The sequence below is a fragment of the Lupinus angustifolius genome, chromosome LG13, assembly GCF_001865875.1.
Source record: "Lupinus angustifolius cultivar Tanjil chromosome LG13, LupAngTanjil_v1.0, whole genome shotgun sequence".
Classification (NCBI taxonomy): domain Eukaryota; kingdom Viridiplantae; phylum Streptophyta; class Magnoliopsida; order Fabales; family Fabaceae; genus Lupinus; species Lupinus angustifolius.
The window spans coordinates 13595842-13609680 of NC_032021.1; the positions used below are offsets into that span (position 1 = coordinate 13595842).

Here is a 13839-nt window from a genome sequence, read left to right on the forward strand (position 1 = left end):
AAAAACCATCAAAATATGTTCAAATCCATTATTTGTGCCTTGACATGTTTATATGATTTATTTTATTAGGCAATTCCTTTGGTTTGACATAACCCTATACTATATGACAATTGAATTTTGAAAGAGGTGTAAATTGTAAAATAGTAAAGTGTTATCAATAAATTTATTTGTTGAAAACACCTTTTAATATACAAAAGTGATGAAACCAACTTACTAACTTTTATTTCTTGTTATTTGCTTTCCACATTTTATTTATTTTTAATACCAACCTTCCTTAAGGAAGAAGTTTGGTTTGTTAATAAAATGAACCCGAAAGGGATTAAATAAATAAAAGTTCACTAAATTTATTATTCTTTTGTTCTTTATTTATTTATTTGTATCTAACAACTAACTATTCATCACTTTTATATATTAGAATACCATTAAACCGATGTTGGAATTTATTCCACAAAATCGAGATGATATTCAAAGGTACTTAATAATTATGTAATAGGTAATTGCTTCGATACCATTATACCGGCGTTAGAATTTATTCTAACAAAGCCGAGAAGGCAAAGAAAGAATAACTTATTCACATGGTTATTAAAAGTAAGTTGTAACTAGAATATTCTTGAAACCATTATATTGGAATTTATTTCAACATAGCCGAGATGGCAAACAAAGAATAAAACCGAGTTCTCTTACTTACAAAAGGAACATAACGAAAATGAGAGTATTAATCTTTCAACAAATTGACATTGCTTTCAGGATGATTTATTGAGAGGAGAAAACTCCCAACTAAAATAAACACCGAGAAACGCTTTCAACAGTACACCAAAATAAAACCATAGCATAAGCAACACAAAAATACAATCACCAAAACATAATAACCACACACCCTAGACACACACTAGAGATTCCTATCTAGGCTAATCTTGTGTAGGTGGTGATGGAGATGAGCCACGGGTAGCACGCACTATGAAAATGATACGTTCTAGGTCCTCAGAACGCCTCTGTTGCTGCTGCTGAAATTCAGTGGCCATGGAGTCCCTCATACTCTGAAAATGTCCATCTATACGCGCATTGAGGCATTGTTCCATCGCATCCAAGTGAGCAAGCCCAAATGAAGGTTCTTGAGGCTCAGAAAATGCCTCGGCAGGTGGTTGCTCAAGAATGGACTCACTAGGATTTGCAGCATTATGGTCAGGTGGTATATCCTCATCCACTCTGCCGGTATGTTCTTCTTGATATTTCCATTCATTATCGAATTTATAGATGCCCATTTTGTGAATCAGGTTATCACCAACAAGATGCTCTCGGGAATTAGTCATGATAGTGTCTACATGAGTGGTGTCAATCTCATAATAATCAATGATACGAGATATGAATATCCCATAGGCGAGCAATCTTGATATGATGAAGTTATGCCATGCATAACTTTCAGAATCTCCGAAGGTCAATTAACCAAAATGCCTTCCCAAATGGTGAACATCAGTTTCATATCGTTGATGGTGGATTGAGCATGGTTAGTATTGCTTTGAACCAATATGTATGCAATCAAATAGTGTAAGAGTCCGTTTTCCACAGACAATGACCTAGCCTTGGTCAATTCCCCTTGCACAAATGGGTGAGGTCCTCTCAAACAAGATTTGTACATTTCAATAGCATCGAACGTGTCCCATGACTCATTGTTACAATCACCTAGCATAGGTCCATCACATTCAAGATCTCCAACATCCAGAAATAACTCTTCATCCATAACAATCATCTTCCCCATTACCATTGTTGAATACACCTCATCCTTATACCTAAAATTGCTATAGGATTCTCTAATGAGTGAAGGATACATCTTATCTTTCAATTCCACGAATTTGTTAACTCATTGGGTCTCCAACCTATGTGAGAATTGAAAGCCTTGAGCATCAAGCCATTCTACATCTGCATACCGAATGTAGGTTTTGTTACAATCTTGAAACTTAGTCAATCCAGCCTCTTTAAGAATTGGAGAGTAGTAAGGGTCTTCACGACTCTTTCACCCTCCTTGAGTCGAGGAAGAGCCTTTTTCTCCGCGTGTAGCATGTTTTGTAGTGTGCTTCACCCTCATGCTCATTGGTTCACTCATCTTGCAGGTATAATAGTGATTTAATCGATTTGATAATTGATTTTTCAAATTTGAGGTTTAGGGTTTCTAAAGAGGGGAAAAATCGTGAAATACGAATTGGGTAGAGATTTAAGGTTTTATAGAGATGGAACTATAAGGTAGGAACCGAATTTGCTAATGAACTCTTAAGGAACACTCAATTTTGGGAAAATATCTAGAAGGGGGGAGGCAAAGAGGATTAGGGTTATGAGTGAGAAATGATCCAGAAATGTCACTTGAATCTTATACAAGATTGTCGTTAATCGATTATCTACAGTAGCTTAATCGATTTACCAACATAATGATTTTAAAAATTGAGATTTTGGAGCGTTGAAATATTGGAGCCCAAGTAATCAATTGAGTTTAGGTATTAATCGATTAATAAGAGGATAATTTTCAGATTTTCAAAATATTGAGCCCAAGTAATCGATTAAAATTGGTGTTAATCTATTACTTTGCGAGATGAAAATTTCTTTTGGCTTCTGTAACTCAAATTAATCGATTAAGGCACTTAACAATCAATTATTGACAACATTTATCACAGATTTCAGTGCAGTTTATATATACCTAGAGTATGAGTAAAGTTCTATTGCTAAGACACAAACCTAAAGGATTTTGACACACTAAGAGAGTCTAAAACATTCATGAGGATAAATCTAAACAAGGAAACATGCACTCATAATATGTATCATTCATAAGCATATAACAAAGATCAAGTAAATGCACATTATAACTCTAGGAAAGTTAGTTTAGATATTTTTCATCAAGTATGCCAAGTTCTCTGCATAAGACAAAGAATGTATTTTGTGGAAGGGGCTTGGTGAAAATTTCTGCTAATTGCTTCGAGGTTTCAACAAATTCAAGCATGCAGTCACCTTTATGTACATGATCTCTTAAAAAATGATGTCAAATCTCTATGTGCTTAGTTCTAGAGTGCAGAATTGGGTTTTTCGATAGATTTATGGCACTAGTATTATCACATTTTATAGGAATTTTAACTAGTTTTAAGCCAAAGTCTAATAGTTGCTGCTTCATCCATAGAATCTGAGTACAACACACGCCTGCAGCAATATATTCCGCTTTGGCGGTAGACAAAGTAACACAAAGTTGCTTCTTACTATGCCATGATACTAGGGAGCAGCCCAAAAGGTGGCAAGTCCTGCTAGTACTCTTCCAGTCTAACTTGTATCCGGCAAAGTCAGAATCGGAATATCCTATTAGGGATAAAGAAGCATCCCTAGGATACCATAAACCCATAGATATTGTTCCTTTAAGATATTTCATAACACGTTTTACAACACTAAAATGTGATTCCTTAGGTGAGACTCAGTAGCTAGAAATTAGATACATTGAAGAACGAATTATGCCATGATATTTTGTTACCTCAATTGCTTTACCTTTTTCATCTTCATCGATATAGCAGGATGATGCCATAGGTGTTGTCACTTTTTTACATTTATCCATCTCGAATCTTTGCAAAAGTTCTTCGCAATAGTTTGTTTGGTGAATTAATATCCCATTTCTCATTTGTTTGATTTGTTGGCCTAGAAAGAATGCCAGCTCGCCCATCATCGATATTTCAAACTCCCCTTTCATAAGTTCAGAAAATTCTTTACACAACAAATCATTAGTAGCACCAAATATTATATCATCTACATAAATTTGTACTAGTAACACATTATTTTCTGACTTTTGTATAAAAAGAGTTGTATCAACCTTGCCCCTTTCAAATCCCTTCTCTAATAAGAAACTACTCAATCTATCATACCAAGCTCTAGGAGCTTGCTTCAAACCATATAAAGCCTTTTTGAGTTTATAAACATGATTAGGGAATTTATGATTTTCAAAACCGGGTGATTGATTCACATACACTTCTTCTGAATATATCCATTCAAGAACACACTCTTTACATCCATTTGAAAGAGTTTGAAGTTCATAATTGATGCAAAGGCTAGTAACATTCGAATAGCCTCCAACCTCGCAACAGGGGCGTAGGTTTTATCATAGTCGATGCCCTTTTCTTGATTGTACCCTTTTGCAACAAGGTGTGCCTTATTACGTATAATCAATCCAGATTCGTCAAATTGGTATAGCTCTTCTTGCATAGCTATACCTCAGTGTTCATCCTCTAAGGCCTCGTCTATGGTCTTAGGTTCGACTTGAGATACAAATGCTACAAAGTTACAAAAATTTTGCAGTGAATTTCGGGTTACCACTCTCGTTAAGATATCACCTATAACCTTGTTGGGTGGCTGATCTTTCTTTGTCTTCCACACCATAGGTATTTCTTGATGATCTTCATTTTGATCTTGATCATCTTCAACCTCGTTCTCAATATCCATGTTCTTTGTGTATAAATTTTCCATCGCACTTGAAACAACATCACACACAACCTTCCTCTTCTCTTTCGGAGAAGATTCATCAAATTTTACATGGACAGACTCTTCAACATGCATAGTATATTTATTAAAGACTCGATATGCTTTACTATGATCAGAGTACCCTAAAAATATTCCCTCGTCAGTTTTCGAATCAAATTTACCTAGTAATCTTTTACCATTATTCAATATAAAGCATTTACATCCAAAAGCATGCAAGTGTGAAAGATTCGATTTTCGGTGTTTTAGCAATTCATACGGCGTTTTTAAGAGTGTAGGCCTAAGTAGTACTCGATTAATTACATAGCAAGCAGTATGCACCGCATCGGCCCAAAAATACTTAGGGATTTTGCTTTCATTTAGCATTGTCCTATATAGCTCCTCTAGTACTCGATTTTTCCTCTCAACAACTCCATTTTGTTGAGGGGTTCGAGGAGCCGAATACTGATGTAGGATCCAATGTTTTTCGCAAAACTTATCAAATAGATGATTTTCAAATTCTTCACCATGATTGTTGCGAATGTACACTATCTTATGATCAAATTGGTTTTGAAGTTGTTTTGCCATATTTTTAAAAGATTTGAAAGCATCGCTTTTTAGAGCGAGAAACAAAGTCCACGTAAATCTAGAATGGTCATCAACAATTACTAGCGCATAGTAGCTACCATGAAATCTCATAATTTGTGACGGTCCAAACAAATCCATATGGAGTAATTCCAAAGGCTTTGTTGTGGATACCACTTTCTTAGTTGAAAATGAACTCTTCACTTGTTTACATTTTTGACAAGTGTTACAAGAGTCTTTTGATTTAAAATCCAGCTTTGGTAATCCTACTACTAAATCATGTGATGACAACTTAGCTAGATATTTCAAATGAACGTGTGCTAATCGTCTATGCCATAACCAAATGTCATTGTCTTTATTAATAAAACATTTAGAAAATAAAGTGGTGACATCATTTAAATCGATCATATAATGTTATTTATTCGTTTATTATTATTTACCCCATCACAAATGATGCAATCAGTTTGAGTCAAAAGATACCTTGTTACCTTTGCCACACAGCTGGCTAATGCTTAGTAGGTTGTGCTCTAGTCCTTCGACATATAGCACATTTTCTGTCACGGCTTGTGAATCATTTCCAATTCTTCCAAAACCTAGTATCTTCCCTTTATTGTTGTCTCCATAAGTGACATAACCTTTACCATTTAGTGAGAGATCTAGGAACCTTGATCTATCACCTGTCATAGGCCTCGAACATCCATTGTCCAAGTACTAGTGTTGTCCCTGAGTCGTAGGCATACCTACAAAACAAGTTTACTTGCATTGTTTAGGTACCCAAGTTATATTAGGTCCTTTCTTGTTAGTAATCAAAGACTTTTGCCCTTTTTGAATCCATACATAATTACCACTAGGTAGAACATATTTCCTGATGTAGCATGATATAGATGTATGACCATGTTTACCACAATAGAAACAAGTAGGCAATTTATGATTAGTCATATTATGCATGTAGTCTACTTGCCTCCTATATGGCCTACTGTTTTTCCTTGATTTCTAGCCAAGATCTCTATGATTACCTAAATTCCTAGATGTAGAAACCAGGTTGTCCAGGTTATTTCTGCTATATGTGAACTTTGTCAATTTGTCTTTTACATTAGAAATTTCAGCATTTAATATATCTCATTGATCACATATAGGGCGTTCAATTAATTTAGTGGCACAACTACATGAGGCGGAAGAGTAAATTAGATCAAGAGTCTCATTTTCCAGTTTTAATTAATTTAACTCCTCTTGCATTTTAGTTATCTTAATTTCGTGCAACATGATGAATCGTTTTCTATCTACATTTACTTTCGCTAATTTCTTAAGTTCCTCATGCAACTCAACAAATGCACCATATAATTCATCATAAGTAGGAGAATCATCGGAACATGAAGATGAGTCAGAAAAGTATACCTCACTCGTGTTATTTGGGTTGTTTATGCTGCCAATTTCTGTAGTGTTTGCCATTAAGCACAACTTGGCTGTTTCCTCTTCATTGGATGTGCTACTCGTTGCCTCGTCCTCTCGGGCATGCCACACTATGTATGCCTTCTTGGATTTGAAGTCCTGGGGGTTGCTTTTATCATGTTCAACCTTCTTGAGGTGGGTCGGACATTGGTATTTCATATGCTCCGGCTTATCACACTTATGGCAAAAGAGGCGATCTCTGGGAGCTTTGCCTCGTGTGGTTGAATTAGATGCCTCTTTCTTTTGAGAGCGCTTAAGCCCTCCTTTCTTCTTGAGAAACTTCCCAAAATTTCTAACCATGAGGTTTAAGGTTTCATCATCAAGTTCAGACCTCGAATCATCATCATTTCTCTCTTCTTGTGATCATAGTAGTTAAACTCACGAGTTAACTCCTAGGATCGGTAGATGTTACGAGTTTTCAAGAGTTAGCGAGTCACGTGCCCACTTTGAATATGATGTCACCATTGCTGGTGAGATCGTCGGGGAAAACCGTATGATCTTGAAATTGGAAAGATCTTACGAGTTAATTATTTTTTTGCAAAAGCTCCAAATTGTAAAATCCTAATCTTCTAAACCCAAATAGAAGGGAAACCCATGGCCCAAAATCATTTGGCCCACTCAAAATTATTTTAAAACCTAAATAACAACATAAAAAATATATCATACCAGAAATTAATTTCCATGTGAAAGAAGTCCAGAAGTTTCTCTCATCTTCATCAAGTAAGTTTTCATTCTTCATCTTCTTTAAACAAAAACCATTACAGTTTTTTCTCCCTTTGTTGAACTAAATGACAATTACCCTTTCTCTCTCTTCTTTGAACATGGTCTGCAACTCTTTCATAAGTGAAATGATATTTTATATTTATTTGCTCTCTGTGCATTGCCACTTCTCTCTCCTTTTATATATAATATCATATTATATGCATATCACACAGTGGGCATGGTCTTCATATTTTATATAATAATACATAAAGGACACGCAGTGTCCTTATTTTATTTTATCTGCCATACATTGTGCATAAGCTTAAGCATAGTGGCAGTAGGCACATTTTAATAATTGTAGTGTTACATACTATATTATATTACTTAGGTCACACAATGCAATACACACATTTTATATTATATGTATACAGTGTTACATACTATATTTTTGTGTGATATGTTATTTATTATTTTTAATTTAGTCTTATAATTATATTAACATGTTTTAGATTTTAATTCGATAATGGCTTCAACTGGGTCTGGTGATGCTAATGGTGCTTCAGTTCATTCGAATGAAGGTTCAAGTCTTTCTAAGGTTCCCAAAAATGCTCCAGGAAATAGAAGTCATATCGGTTGGAAACATGGCATCTCAATCGATGGTAATACGAGGAATATCAAATGCATATATTGTCAAAAAATAATAACTGGGGGAGTTTATAGGCTAAAACATCATTTGGCGGGTACTCAAAAATATGTTGGAGCTTGTATTGCTGTACCTGATGTAGTCAAGAAGGAAATGTGGAATATTGTAGCCTCTTTGCAAGATAAACAAAATAAGAAATCAAAAAATGGAGATGATGGAGAAGACGTTGGTGAGAAAAGAAAAGCGAATGAGCTAACTTTGGGTGTTTTAAAAAAAAAAGGGAATTAGCACTCAAGCTACCATCAATGGTATTTACAAGAAGGAGCTGCAAGAGGACACTTGTGAAGAAATTGCGGCATTTTTCTATGAAAATGCCATACCATTAAATGCATCAAGGTCAGAAAAATTTGGTAGTATGTTTGAGAAGGTTGCAAGACATGGTTTAGGATTTAAGCCGCCATCCTACCATGAGCTTAGAGTTAAGTACCTAAAGAAAAAGGTGGAATCAACCAAGACTATTATTGAGAAACATAGAGCTTATTGGAAGGACATGGGATGCACCATAATGTCCGATGGATGGACTGACAAGAGGAGGCGAACCATATTGAGCTTCTTAGTGAATGGCCCTAGAGGGATTGTTTTTTTGAAGTCCATAAATGCTTCTCACATTAAAAAAACAGCCGAAAATATTTTTAAGGTGATGGATGATATTATGGAGGAGGTTGGTGAGGCAAATGTGGTCCAAATTGTGACAGATAATGCTGCGAATTATAAAGCCGCTGGACAAATGTTGATGGAGAAAAGGACAAGATTGTATTGGACACCTTGTGCTGCCCATTGCATTGACTTAATGTTGGAGGACTTTGAGAAGATACATGTTCACAAAGAGACAATACCGAGTGGAAAGAAGATTACAACATATATATATGGAAGAACTTTTTTGATTTCCTTATTGCAAAAATTCACCAAGGGGAAAGATTTGGTGACACCTGCGATGACTCGTTTTGCAACATCTTACCTGACATTGGGTTGCTTATTGGACAACAAGGGAGCATTAAGAAGAATGTTCACATCTATTGAATGGAAGGAAAGCCAATATGCAAGGACACGAGATGGGAAAAGTGTTGAGAATGTGATCATGGACAACAGGTTTTGGAAGAATATTGTGACTTGTTTAAAGGGTGCTTTACCTCTAATCAAAGTGCTCAAATTGGTGGACTCAGATGAGAAACCAGCCATGGGGTATATCTATGAAGCAATGGACTTGGCTAGGGAGAGTATACAAAAGGCTTTCAATGGTGTCTTCAATAGGTAAATAATTATGACAACTAATATTATTTGACTTTTTGCATAACTAAAGTGTATATTTCATAAATAATTCATTTTTCCTATTTTTTTTAGTTATATGCCTCTTTGGGAGATAATTGATGAAAGGTGGGACAATCAACTTCATCGGCCTTTGCATGCTGCAGGTTATTATCTTAATCCCATGTTGCACTATGCTTCTGGATTTAAGGCCGATTATGAAGTTAAGCAAGGATTGTATGATTGTTTGAGAAGGATGGTAGGAGGTGATATTCCGATTATTAAGAAGGTTGATACTCAGCTAGAAGACTTTAAGGGTCGAAAGAAGTTTTTTGGTAGTATAGTAGCCACAGCTGGACATGAACATCCAGAGCTACAAAACTTTGCAATTCGTGTACTAAGCTTGACATGCAGTTCATCTGGATGTGAACGCAACTAGAGTGCTTTTGAGATGGTAAAAATTTAAAATTATTTATCTTGTCCTTTGTAAAATAAGTTATTGATTGGTTTGCTAAATGTTACTTTGTTTTTTTAGGTCCACAAAAAAAAAGGAATCGTCTGAAACAAAAGACAATGAATGATGTTGTCTTTGTGATGGTTAATTCAAAATTGGAAAACAAGAAGGAAACAAGGAAATCTTACATTCAATTTTTTTGTTTAGGCACTGTGACACCCGAAAGAATTCATCGTATGATAGGCAGAGGTTATAATGTTCTTTACCTTGAGATTGTGTTGGACTTTACATCTTTCTTTATTAGTCCATAATTCCTTTGGTTTTTCTTTGGGTTCACCATCCACTAAGTGAAGTGGAGTGAAAGACCCATTGACAACAGAGTCCCAAATTTCTGTGTCTATAGCCTCTATAAATATTCGCATGCAAACCTTCCATTAGGCGTACCCTTCGCCACTTAAAATCGGAGGGCGATTGATGGATACGCCATTACCACCAAAAGGGTTAGTGGAATCCATAGTGATTAATCACTCGGATCAACGAATTTAGTGGCCAAGCTAGCACCTTCGTACTAGCGGTATTTTTGCTGCTTGCACTTTAATTGATTGTGTTGACATGTTAGTTTTGCAATTATGTGAGACCTAATATTTTAATATGAATATATTTTGATGTTGAACTTTAAGTTTTATCAAGTGCTACTTGTTAATTTTGTTATTTATAACAATAGAGGAAGTTGAAGTTTTTATTATCTTGTGTATATGTATATATAAAAAATTCAATATTTGGTAGGATCTTACGATCTGTGTTACGATCACACGTTTTACATTTTCATCTATGATCTTACGTAGGATCTCGATCTTGTCAACTATGCTTGTGATTGTGAAGATGTAGCTTTTAGAGAGATCCCCTTTTTCTTTCGGTCTGAATCTTCATGCATCGTTAAGAGTCCTAACTCCATTTCGTGTTCCTGGAGTTTTCCAAAGAGAGTTGCTAGCGGCATTGTATTCAAGTCCTTCGACTCCATAATTGTGGTTACCTTCGACTGCCATTTCCTATCAAGACAACGCAACACTTTGTTAGTAAGTTCACCAATAGCAAAGCTCTTATATAATGCAATTAAATGGTTAACACTATGGGTGAATCATTTCTTCATTTCATTAATTGACTCATTTGGAAACATAAGAAACATGTCATATACATAGATTAACACATTCAGTCTTGTGCGCTTAACCTCACTTGTGCATTCGTGGGTTACTTGCAAAGTATCCCACATTTCTTTTTTGTTTAGGCACTGTGACACCCGAAAGAATTCATCGTATGATAGGCAGAGGTTATAATGTTCTTTACCTTGAGATTGTGTTGGACTTTACATCTTTCTTTATTAGTCCATAATTCCTTTGGTTTTTCTTTGGGTTCACCATCCACTAAGTGAAGTGGAGTGAAAGACCCATTGACAACAGAGTCCCAAATTTCTGTGTCTATAGCCTCTATAAATATTCGCATGCAAACCTTCCATTAGGCGTACCCTTCGCCACTTAAAATCGGAGGGCGATTGATGGATACGCCATTACCACCAAAAGGGTTAGTGGAATCCATAGTGATTAATCACTCGGATCAACGAATTTAGTGGCCAAGCTAGCACCTTCGTACTAGCTCTGATACCACTTGTTGGGTACCAGTGAGGAAAGATTACACCTAGAGGGGGGTGAATAGGTGTAGTGGATCACTAATCTTGCTTTTTCGATATTTGTGCAGAATACAAAGTTGCTGCAGTTAATCGATTATGAACAGGGTTAATCAATTAATGACAGTTCAATTAATCAATTGCAATCAGCATGTTAATCAATTATACTAGTTGTTATTCTTTTGAAAAATGTATTTCTTGCTTTGCAAAACAATGATGAATCTAGATCTTTACTAACTCAATATTCATTCGTAATTATCAACATATTTACAACACTTAATCACATAATGAAATTTCAACACAGAAAGCAGTAGAGACTGAATCTTTAAGAGATAAGGAAAGAGAATATTGTGCTCGAGGATTTTATCCTAGTTCGTTTGTGGGTTCACTTGCAAACTACATCCAGGCCTCTCGGTTGATCTAGAAGATTTTTCTTCACTAATCAGAAATATAATTTACAACCACACTTCCAATACAATGAGACAGAAACTTCCTTCTTGAAATCGATGAGCCACAAAGCCCGGTTTGACCCCTTATCTATGCCTACTTGGATACCACACCATTCGTGCAATTTGGCCCCAGCCGAAACTCTTGCTCGAATCAAGACTTTATATCTAATGAAGACTCATAATTCTCAACCTGTGATGATACCACACATCACGAGAATTCTCCTCAAATTACAGAACTTTCGTCGAGTTACTTTGCACACTAGAATGTGCGGATTACAACTCTAAATTCGGCTCTAAACACCCTTGATAGAAAGATCTCACAAACACAACCCTAAGACCTAATTATGAAATCATGCAAGGAGTGTTTTCAATTGAATGAAAAATGGTTTTGTACAATGAAAATATTTTCTCTCTTTTCTCTCTATTCTCTCTTTTCACTCTTGAAGCTCGTGCAAGAAATCTCAAAGATTCATCAAGATAGCTTTGAAACTTTTTAGCACAGTGAATATTTTTTTAGTTCTTGCTTAATGAAGGTGAGAAGAAAACTTTTTTAAAAACAGAATGGATTATGTTTCAAAATAACAGAATTAGCTCATAACTGATATAACAGGTATTAATCGATTAAATTTTCATGTTAATCAATTAATGGGTTTTTGAAAATATATTTTCAGTTATGGCTTAATTGATTAAAAGATTACTTAATTGATTAACAAACATAAATCTTAGGAGGTTAGCTATTGTAACTCCATTTAATCGATTATGACTTTCCTTAATCGATTAAGGATTTCATCAGGACTTAATTGATTACAAACTGGGTTAATCGATTAAAATCATTAAAAATGGTTTTTCAATTTTAAATGGTAAACACCCTATATGATAAATGATCATGCAATAATGATTTTAGAGATGATTAAACCTTTATGTATAAAATCATGTATGCTAAATGCCAATGCATGAGTGTTAATTATCATATATTTATATGTTGATGTTATGCCTTATTTTATGTGATTTTTATTTTAGACTCTTTGTGAGACACTTCCATCTTGGGTTTACCTGCCCTAAGAATCAATACTAGGCAATCATCTTAGGACTCTATAATGAAAAAACAATCCTAGATTCTATGACAATGACATTGAGTTCTTGGTACGTTGTTTGTTGAGATGTCCAAGTCTTCAAGCTTCCATGTAAGATCTTGTCTTCATCAAAACTTCGTAGGTCGGTTCTAATGGAATCCTTTGACTATTTGCCATCTTACCTTATGCCTTAGGAGATGAAGAATGAGACTTCTTATGCTAACGTTTCCTAGAAAAAGGGATGCCAAAATGAGGCAACCCCTCTATAACACCCACATTCTAAGTAGGGTCCCACAATAACTTTTGAATGTCCACACACTCTACCATCCCAGATGAAAAAAACACAAAATCAGATAACAAGTCAAAGGAGAAAATGAAAAATAGAACAAAAGCAGGATAAAGCAATCTAAAGAACCTACGAATGGCGAGCCTAAAGACACCATCCCTATCGGCCAAGGAGGAATAGGATAATTGGACACCAACCTTGAGCCGCCTCATTAGTTATAAGGCAACTATATGATTTTGAACACTAAAGTTGCTTTCTTTAAAGTAGTACTGTTCATAACTTCCCAAGTGATGATCCCATGACCAGTGGAAGGGGAACCACTTCTCACTAGTTAAGAGGTATACCCAAGTCCTCTTCCCCTTCTGAACATGGACCCGATAGAAACCCTTCTTCCAATTCCTGGGAAGCAACTCAAAACGAGTAAACGACACCCTATCACTCCTTAGTTGAAGGCACATCCACCCATGATGCCTCGTCTGCTCCTCATCCATGTTCATCCTGTAGGTCACCCAGAACATCCAAAAGAAAGACTTAAGGGATCCAGGTAGTCTTCTCTCCTGACTAAGAAAGATCAAAACCCTGAATGAACCCCCAAGCACTTAGATGAAGTTGGGAGGGGGCCACCTTAAGGTGATGAAGGACCAAGATGTGCCACTCATCTAGGGGAAGACGGAGCCTGAATTTTTGCAAGTAGGCCGTATACATATAAAATGAAAAGAAATCTCACTGCATTGCC

At 35.7% G+C, this 13839-nt stretch overlaps 1 protein-coding gene and 1 long non-coding RNA gene across 2 annotated transcripts; both read left to right on the forward strand.

Annotated features, from left to right (window-relative positions):
• On the forward strand, nt 7736-9170 carry LOC109363616. The gene is made up of 2 exons (XM_019609867.1): nt 7736-8080; nt 8136-9170. Exons 1-2 carry the CDS (start codon nt 7736-7738, stop codon nt 9168-9170), a joined length of 1380 nt encoding a protein of 459 aa, XP_019465412.1.
• Nucleotides 9521-9777, forward strand: LOC109325030. The gene is made up of 2 exons (XR_002105063.1): nt 9521-9614; nt 9696-9777. It is a non-coding gene; the product is annotated as an uncharacterized LOC109325030 (long non-coding RNA).

Excerpts from the sequence above, each read along its gene's own strand:
- LOC109363616 (XM_019609867.1), top strand. The coding sequence starts at position 7,736 with ATGGCTTCAACTGGGTCTGGTGATGCTAATGGTGCTTCAGTTCATTCG. Across the intron at positions 8,081-8,135 it reads ATGGAGATGATGGAGAAGAC|GGAATTAGCACTCAAGCTAC; the intron begins GTTGGTGAGAAA and ends TAAAAAAAAAAG.